We start from the raw sequence: 13869 nt of genomic DNA on the forward strand, positions 1-13869 counted from the left end.
TCCATCTTGCTGGAGGAACTGTCTCTCTTATCAAGGAATAATTCCTCTGTTTGTTCTCTGGACACTAATAAGAAATGTTAGGTTGAGCATTCAAAGCCATGAACATGCAAAGCATTATTTGTGCAAAAAATTGCAGTAATTGTGTTGTATGGTGGGGCGGGGGGGGGGGGGGTGGGACACTGAGAAATTAACCAGTAGCTGTCCTGGTGAGGAGAATCCCTTGAGATGTCACCTGGAGATATGAAAAATATCCAATAGCAGCATACTTCATTAAGGAAATGCAAATTAAAACAACAATGAAATACCACTATATACCCATTAGAATGGCTAAAACCGAACACCCTGACAGTAAATGTTGTTAAGAATATGGATCAATAGGACTCTTACTCATTGCTGGCAGAAATGAAAAGTGAAAAAAAAAAAAAAAGGTAAAGCCACTTTGGAAATCGCTTCTTCAGTTCTTCAGTTTATTACAAAGCTAAACATACTCTTACCACATGGTCTAGCAACCACGCTTAGTATTTACCCAAAGAGTTGACAACTTATGCCTACAGAAAAGCCTACACACAGATATTTACAGAAACTTTATGCATAATTGCCAAATTTTGGAAGCAACCAAACTATCTTTGAACAGGTAAATTGATAAAAAAAACTCTGGTACATACAAACAATGGAATATTATTAAACAATCGAAAGAAGTGAGATCAGTTCAGTTAAGTTCATTTCAGTCGCTCAGTCATGTCCGACTCTTTGCGACCCCATGAGTCGCAGCACGTCAGGCCTCCCTGTCCATCACCAACTCCCGGAGTTCACTCAGACTCATGTCCATCAAGTCAGTGATGCCATCCAGCCATCTCATCCTCTGTCATCGCCTTCTCCTCCTGCCCCCAATCCCTCCCACCATCAGAGTCTTTCCCAATGAGTCAACTCTTCGCATGAGGTGGCCAAAGTACTGGAGTTTCAGCTTTAGCATCATTCTTCCAAAGAAATCCCAGGGCTGATCTCCTTCAGAATGGACTGGTTGGATCTCCTTGCAGTCCAAGGGACTCTCAAGAGTCTTCTCCAACACCACAGTTCAAAAGCATCAATTCTTCAGCGCTCAGCCTTCTTCACAGTCCAACTCTCACATCCGTACATGACCACAGGAAAAACCATAGCCTTGACTAGAGGGATCTTAGTCGGCAAAGTAATGTCTCTGCTTTTGAATATGCTACCTAGGTTGGTCATAACTTTTCTTCCAAAGAGTAAGCGTCTTTTAATTTCATGGGTGCAATGACTATCTGCAGTGATTTTGGAACCCCCTAAAATCAAGTCTGACACTGTTTCCACTGTTTCCCCGTCTATTTCCCATGAAGTGATGGGACCGGATGCCATGATCTTCATTTTCTAAATGTTGAGCTTTAAGCCAACTTTTTCACTCTCCTCTTTCACTTTCATCAAGAGGCTTTTTAGGTCCTCTTCACTTTCTGCCATAAGGGTGGTGTCATCTGCATATCTGAGGTTATTGATATTTCTCCTGACAATCTTGATTCCAGCTTGTGTTTCTTCCAGTCCAGCGTTTCTCATGATGTACTCTGCATAGAAGTTAAATAAGCAGGGTGACAATATACAGCCTTGATGTACTCCTTTTCCTATATGGAACCAGTCTGTTGTTCCATGTCCAGTTCTAACTGTTGCTTCCTGACCTGCATACAGATTTCTCAAGAGGCAGGTCAGGTGGTCTGGTGTTCCCATCTCTTTCAGAATTTTCCACAGTTTATTGTGATCCACACAGTCAAAGGCTTTGGCATAGTCAATAAAGCAGAAATAGATGTTTTTCTGGAACTCTCTTGCTTTTTCCATGATCCAGCAGATGTTGGCCATTTGATCTCTGGTTCCTCTGCCTTTTCTAAAACCAGCTTGAACATCAGGGAGTTCGTGGTTCACGTATTGCTGAAGCCTGGCTTGGAGAATTTTGAGCATTACTTCACTAGCATATGAGATGAGTGTAATTGTGCAGTAGTTTGAACATTCTTTGGCATTGCCTTTCTTTGGAATTGGAATGAAAACTGACCTTTTTCAGTCCTGTGGCAGCTGCTGAATTTTCCAAATTTGCTGGCATATTGAGTGCAGCACTTTCCCAGCATCATCTTTCAGGATTTGAAATAGCTCAACTGGAATTCCATCACCTCCACTAGCTTTGTTCGTAGCGATGCTTTCTAAGGCCCACTTGACTTCACATTCCAAGATGTCTGGCTCTAGATTAGTGATCACACCATCATGATTATCTGAGTCATGAAGATCTTTTTTGTACAGTTCTTCTGTGTATTCTTGCCACCTCTTCTTAATATCTTCTGCTTCTGTTAGGTCCATACCATTTCTGTCCTTTATTGAGCCCATCTTTGCATGAAATGTTCCCTTGGTATCTCTAATTTTCTTGAAGAGATCTCTAGTCTTTCCTATTCTGTTCTTTTCCTCTATTTCTTTGCATTAATCGCTGAAGAAGGCTTTCATATCTCTTCTTGCTATTCTCTGGAACTCTGCATTCAGATGCTTATATCTTTTCTTTTCTCCTTTGCTTTTTGCCTATCTTCTTTTCACAGGTATTTGTAAGGCCTCCTCAGGCAGCCATTTTGCCTTTTTGCATTTCTTTTCTATGGAGATGGTCTTGATCTCTGTCTCCTGTACAATGGCACAAACCTCATTCCATAGTTCATCAGGCACTCTGTCTATCAGATCTAGGCCCTTAAATCTATTTCTCACTTCCACTGTATAATCATAAGGGATTTGATTTAGGTCATACCTGAATGGTCTAGCGGTTTCCCCTGTTTTATTCAATTTGAGTCTGAATTTGGTAATAAGGAGTTCATGATCTGAGCCACAGTCAGCTCCTGGTCTTGTTTTTGGTGACTGTATAGAGCTTCTCCATCTTTGGCTGCAAAGAATATAATCCATCTGATTTCGGTGTTGACCATCTGGTGATGTCCATGTGTAGAGTCTTCTCTTGTGTTGTTGGAAGAGGGTGTTTGCTATGACTAGTGCGTTTTCTTGGCAAAACTCTATTAGTCTTTGCCCTGTTTCATTCTGCATTCCAAGGCCAAATTTGCCTGTTACTCTAGGTGTTTCTTGACTTCCTACTTTTGCATTCCAGTCCTCTATAATGAAAAGGACATCTTTTTGGGGTGTTAGTTCTAAAAGGTCTTGTAGGTCTTCATAGAACCATTCAACTTCAGCTTCTTCAGCATTATTGGTTGGGGCATAGACTTGCATAATTTTGTTTTTGAATGGTTTGCCTTGGAGACGAACAGAGATCATTCTGTTGTTTTTGAGATTGCATCCAAGTACTGCATTTTAGACTCTTTTGTTGACTGTGATGGCTACTCCATTTCTTCTGAGGGATTCCTGCCTGCAGTAGTAGATATAATGGTCATCTGAGTTAAAATCACCCATTTCAGTCCATTTTAGTTCGCTGATTCCTAGAATGCCGATGTTCACTCTTGCCATCTCTTGTTTGACCACTTCCAATTTGCCTTGATTCATGGACCTTACATTCCAGGTTCCTATGTAATACTGCTCTTTACAGCATCAGATCTTGCTTCTAACACCAGTCACATCCACAACTGGGTATTGTTTTTGCTTTGGCTCCTTCCCTTCAATCTTTCTGGAGTTATTTCTCCACTGATCTCCAGTAGCATATTGGGCACCTAATGACCTGGGGAGTTCCTCTTTCAGCATCCTATCATTTTGCCTTTTCATACTGTTCATGGGGTTCTCAAGGCAAGAATACTGAAGTGGTTTGCCATTCCCTTCTCCAGTGGAGCACATTCTGTCAGACCTCTCCACCATGACCTGCCTGTCTTGTGTTGCCCAGCGGGCATGGTTGGTTTCATTGAGTTAGACAAGGCTGTGGTCCTAGTGTGATTAGATTGACTAGTTTTCTGTGATTATGGTTTCAGTGTGTCTGCCCTCTGATGCCCTCTTGCAACACCTACCATCTTACTTGGGTTTCTCTTACCATGGGCGTGGGATATCTCTTCATGGCTGCTCCAGCAAAGCACAGCTGCTGCTCCTTACCTTGGATGAGGGGTATCTCCTTACCACTGCCTTTCCTGACCTTCAACTTGGGATAGCTCCTCTAGGCCCTCCTGCGCCCACACAGCCACTGGTCCTCGGGTTTCTCTTCCCGGCCACTGCCCCTGGCCTCCAGGCCCGGTGGCTCCTCCAGGCTGTTGCCCCTGGCCTCGGGCACGAGGTGGCTTCTCCCAGCTGCCCCTGGCCTCAGACGCAGGGTAGCTCCTCTTTGCCGCCGCCCATGACCTCGGATGCGGGGTGTCTCCTCCCCTCTGCCACTAAGTGTGGGCGGCTGCGACCTGGCGCAGGATGGAGACCCAGAATCAGAGTCACCAAGAAGGGGTCATCCAGGTAGGGAGGAGAGATTAGGACTACTCGAAGCCACAAAAAGATGTGGGGGAAATTTAAAAGCATTATGCTAAGCAAAATAAGGTGATCTGTAAAGGTACATACTGTATGATACAAATCTTATGGAATTCTGGAAAAAGGCAAAATTACAGAGACAGTAAAAAAAAATCCTTGGCTTTGAGGGATTCTGAGGAAACAGAAGAGGAATAAATAGGAGGCCTGCAAGTATTTTTAAGCTTTTGAAAATGTTCTGAAAGGCACTATAATGGTGTACACCTGTCACTATACATTTTTTAAAACCCATAAACTATACAACAGAGAGTGTACCCTGATATAAGCTATAGACTTTCATTGATAATAATGCATCCATATTGGTTCATTAGGGCTTCCCAGGTGATTCAGTGGTAAAGAATCTGCCTGCCAAGCAGGAGACACAGAAGACATAGGTTCAATCCCTGGTTAGGATTGGAGAAGGAAATGGCAACCCACTCCAATATTCTTGCCTGGGAAATCTCATGGACAGAGGAGCTTGGCAGGCTACAGTCCATGAGTTTGCAAAGAGTCAGACACTCACTCCAAATCTTCTCTCACAACTCCTTTCCTAAGCTCATATAACCTATCAGGCACACTTTCCACATGAGGCTTCCAGCACTCAGACAAGAAGGGTTAAGGGCTTTCTGGTTATGTCACTGAGGAGATCGCAATAGAGGAGGTCCTGGGGGAAAAGAAAGACAACATAAATAAGACCATGGTCCCCAAAGATACTCAGAGAACAAATAACTTGCCCTGCAGTTTCTCTTCCAGCTTGATCCCCTGGCTACTGTACACAGTCTGCAGGTTATGAGAATACCCTGCTATTTAGGCAGGGGCATGGCTCCAGAGGTGGTTCCAAATGGCTCTGATGACAGTTTGGAGTGAGGAGAGATGTAGGTTGGTACTGACCAGGGTAGTCTGGTGCCTCTTCGGGTCCTTCTCCCTGTGGGCAGGAATGGTGGGGATAAAGGAGGTGGGACATGATGAGTTTATTAATGAGAGACATGGGAAACGATAATGGATTGCCTTCACCATTTGGTCACCCAATAGAGGCTCTCTTTGGAATTCTCCATCCCTTGAGAGCAGAGTCAGGGCAGACCAAAATGTGTCTGCAGAAGCTTTGTGGCATGGTGGAAACAATGGAATGAGAGGCAAGAAATCTTAACTCAGTTCCTCTGTGACCTTGGGAAAATTGCCTTTCCTTCATAAATAATAAATCATACAAGATTATTTTAAAATGGGGATGACCGAAAAGTTTTTGTAGAGTAACAGCAAATATTTTAAGTTTTGAACATTGTCTCTTTTGCAACTACTCAATCTGTCCCATGAAAGCAGTCATGACAATATGTAAATAACTGGGCATGGCTGTGTTTCAATAACATTTTATATATAAAAGAAGGTGGTGGGCAGGATTTGGCCCACAGGCTGCAGTTTGATGATTGCTGATATAGAGTGACAACCTGTGCTGATATTTACATCTCTGACTCATGTATGGGCAATTCCAGAGGGAACTGGTGTAGCAGGAGGTTATCTTGTGAATCGCATTCCCAGAGGGAGTTCTTCCTTCTGGCGTAGATTAGAGGACTGTCAGGCTGGAAGCAGGGGCAAGGGCTGAATAAACTTTGGAATATCTATCTCCTTGAGGAAACTGATTTAATGAGAGGAGAGCCAGTATACTGAATGGAAATAGCCGAAGTTATGACTTAGATGAGTGAGAGTGAATTTGAAGTGTTAATGACTGTGAGTTTGAGTGGGTATATATATGAAGGAAAATTTAAAAGTGTGTGTGTGTGTGTGTGTGTGTGCTTATGGTGAAGGGCTGTTTTGTGTGAACAGGGAAAATGTGTGCTAGTATGTAAATCATCAAAATTTGTATGGGTAAATAATGTATGTTGTGACTGTATAAATGAATGTGTCTGATAATATGGTAATACGAATGGAAGATTGTGTGTGTGTATGTGGATTTGTAGCAAGCAGAGCTGGAATTGAACTCAGGTAGGTCTAAAGTCCATATAAATTTTCCCATATTACATTGTTTACATGTCTTAGACATTCTGGTGAAATAAGAGAATGAGAAGGGAGTGGAGAGGACGCCAAAGACAAATGGTTAGGTAATCAGCAAACAAAAATGTCTGTTTCTAAAACTAATGGAAGGTTTGACTCTAATAATCTGGGACTCAAATATCAGCTTAGCCACTAACAGGTTGTTTGACTTTGGGCTGTTGCTTATCTGAGATTAGTTTCTTTTTGCATGAACTAGTGATACTTTCAATTCCATAGGTTTTGTACAATAATTAGAAATAATAAATATATCTAACAGTAGTCATGGTTGCTATCATCAAAGAAGTATTAATGATAGAAATTGGATATTACTAGCAATAATAAATGAAAAGTAATATTAGATTTGGCAACCATGATATGATAGATTATTTTAGAAAAGGAAGATTTATACATAGTAGTGTATATATGTCAATCCCAATCTCCCAATTTATCCCACCCATCCTTTTTTCATATGCTTGTTCTCTACATCTGTGTCTCTATTTCTGATTTGCAGATAGGTTCATCTGTACCATTTTTCTAGATTCCACATATATGCATTAATATACAATATTGTTTTTCTCTTTCTGACTTACTTCATTCTGTACGAGACTGGAATTGACATATACACACCACTATGCACAAAACAGACAATGAGAACCTGTACAGCAGAGGAGGAAAAAAAGAAGATGCAATCTGTTTGTAGGACATATATTTAAGTGCAAATCGCTCAGTCATGTCTGACTCTTTGCAACCCCAAGAACTATACAGTTCATGGAATTCTCCAGGCCAGAATACTGGAGTGGGTAGCCTTTCCCTTCTCCAGGGGATCTTCCCAACCTAGGGATCAAACCCAGGTCTCCAACATTGCAGGCAGATTCTTTACCAGCTGAGTCACAAGGGAAGCCTAAGAATACTGGAGTGGGTAGACTATCCCTTCTCCAGGGGATCTTTCTGACCCGGAATTGAACTGGGGTCTCCTGCATTGCAGGCGGATTCTTTACCAACTGAGCTGACAGGGAATATTAAGTTAACCTTAAAAAAATGCATTCCAGTATACATTAGATGCAGACAAATACTGTTTGATTCTACTTATACAAGGTACCTAGATAATCAAATTCTTAGGGTCAGAAAGTACATTGGCAGATGCCATGGGCTGGAGGTAAGAGTGGCGGGGGAGGGAGTGGGGAGTTAGTGTTTAATAGGGACAGAGTTTCAGTTTAGAAAGATAAAATATTTGGAGATGGATGATGATGAGAGTTGAACAACAATGTGGATGCACTTAGTGCCACTGAAATGTGCAGTCAGATATGGCTAAAATAGTATGATTTATAATATGTGACTTACAATGAGAAGCACTGAAAAAGGAAAAGGAAGTTTTAGGTGTTATAAGTAAAATGGCATGGGGTAAAGATTGGGAGGGTGGTAAGGGGATAAATGAAGAGAGAGTGCACCCCTACTTTTGTGAAACCGAGATGAATGGGGGAAGAGACACAGTAAGGAGAAGGAGTCAGCCTAGAGGCGGAGTTTGAAATGACCGGAGTGACAGATTGATGGAGAGAAGGTTGGTGTCTAGTGCACAGATAGAGAGCTGAGCCTTGAGTGGGAGAAAGAGGGAGAAGACAATTCAAATATAAATTTGTAGCTGGCAGAATGAGGATGGTTGAGGGAAGTAACAGATTTTTTTTTCCTTGAACCAGGAACCAGGAAATCGCAATCACCTGATGAAGGGGACCCAGGTGGAGTGAGGTGGACATGGTGTGATTTTCAAAGCATCTCGTGGGTAGCCAAATCCTAGCTTCCCCATTTACTAGCCAGGTGACCTTGGGTGGGGGGTGGGGGATGAAAAACTCTCTAAGCTCTATTTGCTCTCCATCAGTAAAATGGGAAAATGACTACAGTCATTTCCTGCTATGTTGATTGAGAAAATGCAAGTGCAGCCCTTAGAGCAGAGATACTCTCAGTTGACCTTGTCCTTGGTCCCTGTTTTCCAACCTGCCTCCTCCCTTCCACATCTTTCCTACACAGCAGAGCCAGAGAGAGAGTGACCTCAAATGCAAACTTCATCATGCCCCCATGTCACGGCAAACCCTTCAGTGGTTCTTCCTGCTTCAACATAAAGCCGAAACTCCTTACATCAATACCCAGAACCCTCAGTGAGTTGACCCCTACTTCACTGCCTCACATTATTTCCTATCATTTCCTGCCATGTCCTCCAGTCTATAGTAACCCTGAATCATTATAATTTCCCTACAAACTCCTTTTTCTTTCAGATCTTTGTGACTTTGTTCATGTTCTTCCTCTTCACGTGACTTTACTTGGCAAACTCTTGTTTATTTTTCAAGGTTCAACTCAGATTGGCACCTTTAGAAATCCTTTTCTGAACTTCTAGGAAGCTTTCCATGTTTCCACAGCTCCTGTGTTTAACTTTTCCTCTATACTATCTGTATTGTATAGATATTTTGTTTAATTGCTGACTCTTCTCAGGGAGGTCCTCCAGGAGCCATGGTATGTGTTCAGTAAGGTTTATTAAATTGATAATGAACTCAGTTACCATTTTCCTTTTGAGATGTATATCACATTTTGATAAGGTGGAAAATGCAGGGTTATTCACAGCTCTCAACTGTTTATAACAACCTGATGCTAAGGTCTATGGCATTCTAGAGCTGGGAGAACTCACTTACAAATATCTAATCTAGATTCTCTCTGACTTTAGTTTATTTATTTATTTATTATTATTTCGGGATTGGGAACACGTGTACACCCATGGCGGATTCAAGTTGATGTCTGATTTTAGTTTTAAAGTGACAAATAAAAGAGAGACCCAGAGCAGGGAAGTAATGTTACCAAGATAACATAGCTGTTGAATAGAATGGCAAGGACTTTTAACCCATGTTTCCTGGTTTCTAAACAGGACCATTTCCACTTCTTACCCAGAGAAAAGTGATCTGTTTCCATTTCCCCCACTCCAGGTCCAGTCACCTTTTTGGAAAGAGAAAAGAGATGACTGCCAAATCCCATACACCAACATCCAGATGACTCATTCTGGGCATGGCAACCCCCAACCACACTAGTCCCAGCCATTCACTCTTCATTCTGCTGGGGATCCCTGGCCTGGAAGACCAGCACACATGGATCTCCCTCCCGTTTTTTCTTTCCTACCTTGTTGCTGTCCTAGGGAATATCCTTCTTGTCTTCATCATCATGACTGAACGCAGCCTCCATGAGCCCATGTACTTCTTCCTCTGCATGCTGGGTGTGGCGGACCTCATCCTGTCCACTACCACTGTGCCCAAAGCCCTGGCCATATTCTGGTTCCATGCTGGAGAGATTTCCCTTGATGGTTGTGTCACCCAAATCTTCTTTATCCATGCCACCTTCATTGCTGAATCAGGAATTCTGTTGGCCATGGCATTTGACCGCTATGTAGCCATCTGTGACCCATTGCGCTATACCACAGTGCTCAGTCATGCAGTAATCATAAGGGTTGGTCTGGCTGTGGTCCTGAGGAGTTTCTCTGTGATCCTTCCAGATGTGTTCCTGGTGAAAAGACTGCCTTTCTGTCATAGCAACGTGCTACCACATACCTACTGTGAGCACATGGCTGTTGCCAAATTTGCTTGTGCTGATATTCGTGTCAATGTCTGGTATGGCTTGTCTGTCCTTCTCTCTACTGTAGTGGTAGATGCCTTGCTCATCTTAGTTTCCTACATCTTCATCCTTAATGCAGTCTTCCGTCTTCCCTCCCGAGGAGCTCGGCAAAAGGCCCTAGGCACATGTGGCTCCCACCTTGGTGTCATTTCCATGTTTTACTTGCCTGGCATTTTTACCATAATTGCCCAGCGGTTTGGGCATCATGTTCCTCCTTATATCCACATTCTGCTGGCAAATGTCTGCATGTTAGCTCCTCCTATGTTAAACCCCATCATTTATGGTGTTAAGACCAGGCAGATTCGAGAATGTGTGGTTAGTACTTTGTCTTCACAGTGGAAACTCTGCTGAGTTTGTATGACAGGTGATATGATTATCAACATAGGATATTGCAATTCCTTTGCTTACTTTGTAGAGATTTATGAAGTAAGGGTTGTGTTGACTGTGAGCAAAATTATTTGTTGTGATTTTGAAAGATAGAATGCTATGTTACCTTAGTATTTAGGAAAGAGCATGAGCTGTTGGATCAAAATTAGATTGAGTACTGGATTTTCCAAAAGTGATGTGTTTGACCTTAGGGAAGTTGGCTTATTCTCTTAGAGACTTCTCAGTGCATGCATAGGGCCCCAGAAAAACAGAAATATAAAAACCAAACTAAGTTATGTTAAACAATGAGAATTATTTCCTATAATAAACTTATCTACTAAAACATCTAGACAGAATATGTATTCATTTAATAATATATACATTTGAGGTATAATAAACTTTTATTCTGAATTAGAAATGGGACCAGTGGAACAGAATAAAAAGCCCAGAAATAAACCCTTGTATATTGGTCAGTTAATCTTTGACAAGGATGTCAAGAATTCTCAAAGAGGAAAGGACAATCTCTTAATAAATGGTGTTAGGAAAATTGGATATTCATATACAAAAGATTGAAATTAGGCCCTTACCTTACACCATAAACAAAAGTTAACTTGAAGTGAATTAAAGACTTAACTCTAAGTCCCAAAACTGTAAAAATCTTAGAAGAAAATGTGGAGAAAAAATTCTTGGCATCGGTCTTGGCAATGATTTTCTTGATATCACACAAAAACAAAATAAGAAGTCAGACTACACCAAACTGAAAAGCTCCTGTGTGTGCACTCAGTCGTGTCTGACTCTGTGACCCCATGGACTGTAGTGCACCACATTCCTCTGTCAATGGGATTTTTCAGGCAAAAATACTGGAATGGGTTGCCATTTCCTCCTCCAGGGGATAGTCCTGACCCAGGGATCAAACCCATGTCTCCTGTGTCTCCTGCATTGACAGGCAAATTCTTTACTACTGAGCCACCTGGGAAGACCCCATAAGCTCCTGCACAGCAAAGGAAGCAATCAGTAAAATGAAAAGGTAACTATGAAATAGGGGAAAATATTTGCAAACCATATATCTGCTAAGGGACTGATATCCAAATATATAAGGAACCAATGAAACTCAGTTAGCAAAACTCAATAGCAAAATAACACACACACACACACACACACACACACACACTCAAAAAGAAATAACCTTACTAAAAAATAGGCAAAGACCTGATTAGACATTTTTTGAAGAAGACATACAAACTGTCAATAGGAACATGTAGAGATTCTCAACATCACCAGGGAACTGTGAGTTAAAACCACAGTGAGGTATCACCCCAAACCTGTTAGAATGGATATTATCAAAAAGATAAGAGATGAAAAATGCTGGCAAGGATATGGAGAAAGGGGAACCATTATGTGGTATTGATGGGGATGTAAATTTGTGGAGCCAATATGGAAACAGTATGGATGTTCCTTAAAAAATTAAAAGTCTAACTATCATGTGATTCAGAAATTGCACTTCTGTGTATTTGAAAACAAAATCGGTATCTCAAAGAGATATATACATCCCCATGTTCACTGAAGCATTATTTACAATAGCTAAGGCACAGAGACAACCTAAATGTCCATTGAAAAATGAATCGATAGAGAAAATATTACACACACACACACACACACACACACACACACACTTATGTTATCCAGCCATAAAAAGAAAGAAACCTTGCTATCTGTTACAACACGGGTGAACCTTGAAAATATTGAACTAAATGAAATAAGCTAAATACTGTATGATCTCATTTATAAGTGGAATTAAAAAGAAACTCATAGAAACAGGGAAAAGATTGGGAGTTGCCTGAGGTGAGGGTCTAGGGGTAGGGTAAACAGGTAAAAGTGGTCAAGGGTACAAACTTTCAGTATTAAGATGAGTATTTTATGAGGATGTAACATATAGCATGATGACTATAGTTAATAATACTTCATTGTATATTTGAAAGGTGCTAAGAGAATAGACTTTAAAAGTTCTCACGACAAACATATATTAATACAAATGCAACTATGTGAGGTGATAGATGTGTTAACAAAGTTTATTGTAAAAATTTTGCTATGTGTATTAAATCATTACATTGTGCACCTTAAACTTACAAAATGTTATATTTTAATAAAGCTGGGAGAAAAAAGAAAAAAATGTGGTACATACACACAATGGAATATTAGTCAATCATAAAAATAAGGAAATCTTGCTACTTTTGACAACATGAATAAACCTGGAGTCCCTTATACTAGGGCTTCCCTTGTGGCTCAGATGGTAAAGGATCTGCATGCAATGCTAAATGAAATAAGCCAGAAACAGAAAGACAAAAACAGTATGATTTCTCTTATATGGATAATCCAAAAAAGAATTGAACTCACAGAAGTAGAGAGTAGAATGGTGGTTTCAAGAGGCATAGAGGTAGGGGAAATGGAGATATTGTTTGAAGGGTACAAACTTTCAGTTTGGGCATCTAATGTACAGTATGGTGACTATAGTTTAAAACATGGTATTATATACTTCAAATTTGCTGATTTGATCTTAAAAAATGTTTCAATATAAAATATTTTCATAAATAAGTCAGGGGCACCATAATCTTTAAATTTCTTGAGCATGGTTTTATCATATGGCTGTAATAGAACCAAAAATTTAAAGTATAAATAGGATCTTGAATATTGACAAAGAGTAAGCACTGGAAAGATTTTTAACGTTTTCCTGTCTTAGCTTGTTTGTCTTTAAAACTTTGCTATAATTTCTGCTTCTTCTATCAATATTTCAAAAGGAAGTTGTGGTATCAAAGGAGATCAAAAAGCCAAGAGACCTTATTTGAATTGTAAAGGATATTATTAATCAAAGTTAGAAACTGGTGCTGGTAAACCTCTCATTTCTCAAGAGAATAAAAAAAAAAGTTTTTTGAAGCATAGTTGATTTACAGTGCTGTGTTAGTTTCAGGTGAATGGCAAAGTGATTCAATTATACATGCACATGTATCTATTCTTTTTCGTATTCTTTTCCCTTATAAGTTAGTACAAAATATTGAGTATAGTTTTCTGTGCTATACAGTAGGTTCTCGGTTATATATTCTATATAAAGTAGTGCATATATGTTAATCCTAAACTCCTAATTTATCTCTTCCAACCCCCTTTTCTTCTTTAATAACCATGTTTGTTTTCTACATCTGTTTCATATACGAGGTCATTTATATCATTTTTTAAAGATTTCACATATAAGTGTTATCATATGATACTTGTCTTTTTCTGGTTTACTTCACTTAGTATGATAATCTTATGTGTGATTACATAATCTTCTGTGTGATTACATACACTCTTCTGGAGTGTACCTGGATCACTTATTAGTAATTATTGGTGGGG

At 40.3% G+C, this 13869-nt stretch overlaps 1 protein-coding gene across 1 annotated transcript; it reads left to right on the top strand.

The window, feature by feature from the left end:
- LOC102187244 (olfactory receptor 52B4-like) lies at positions 9520 to 10601 on the top strand. The gene has a single exon (XM_005689848.2). The coding sequence runs from the start codon at positions 9520 to 9522 to the stop codon at positions 10468 to 10470; it is 951 nt and encodes a 316-aa protein (XP_005689905.2). The 3' UTR covers positions 10471 to 10601.

This window comes from Capra hircus, chromosome 15, assembly GCF_001704415.2.
Source record: "Capra hircus breed San Clemente chromosome 15, ASM170441v1, whole genome shotgun sequence".
NCBI classification, from domain to species: Eukaryota; Metazoa; Chordata; class Mammalia; order Artiodactyla; family Bovidae; genus Capra; species Capra hircus.

Bases quoted from the DNA above. Each gene is read 5' to 3' on its own strand.
- LOC102187244 (XM_005689848.2), top strand. From the start codon at position 9,520: ATGGCAACCCCCAACCACACTAGTCCCAGCCATTCACTCTTCATTCTG.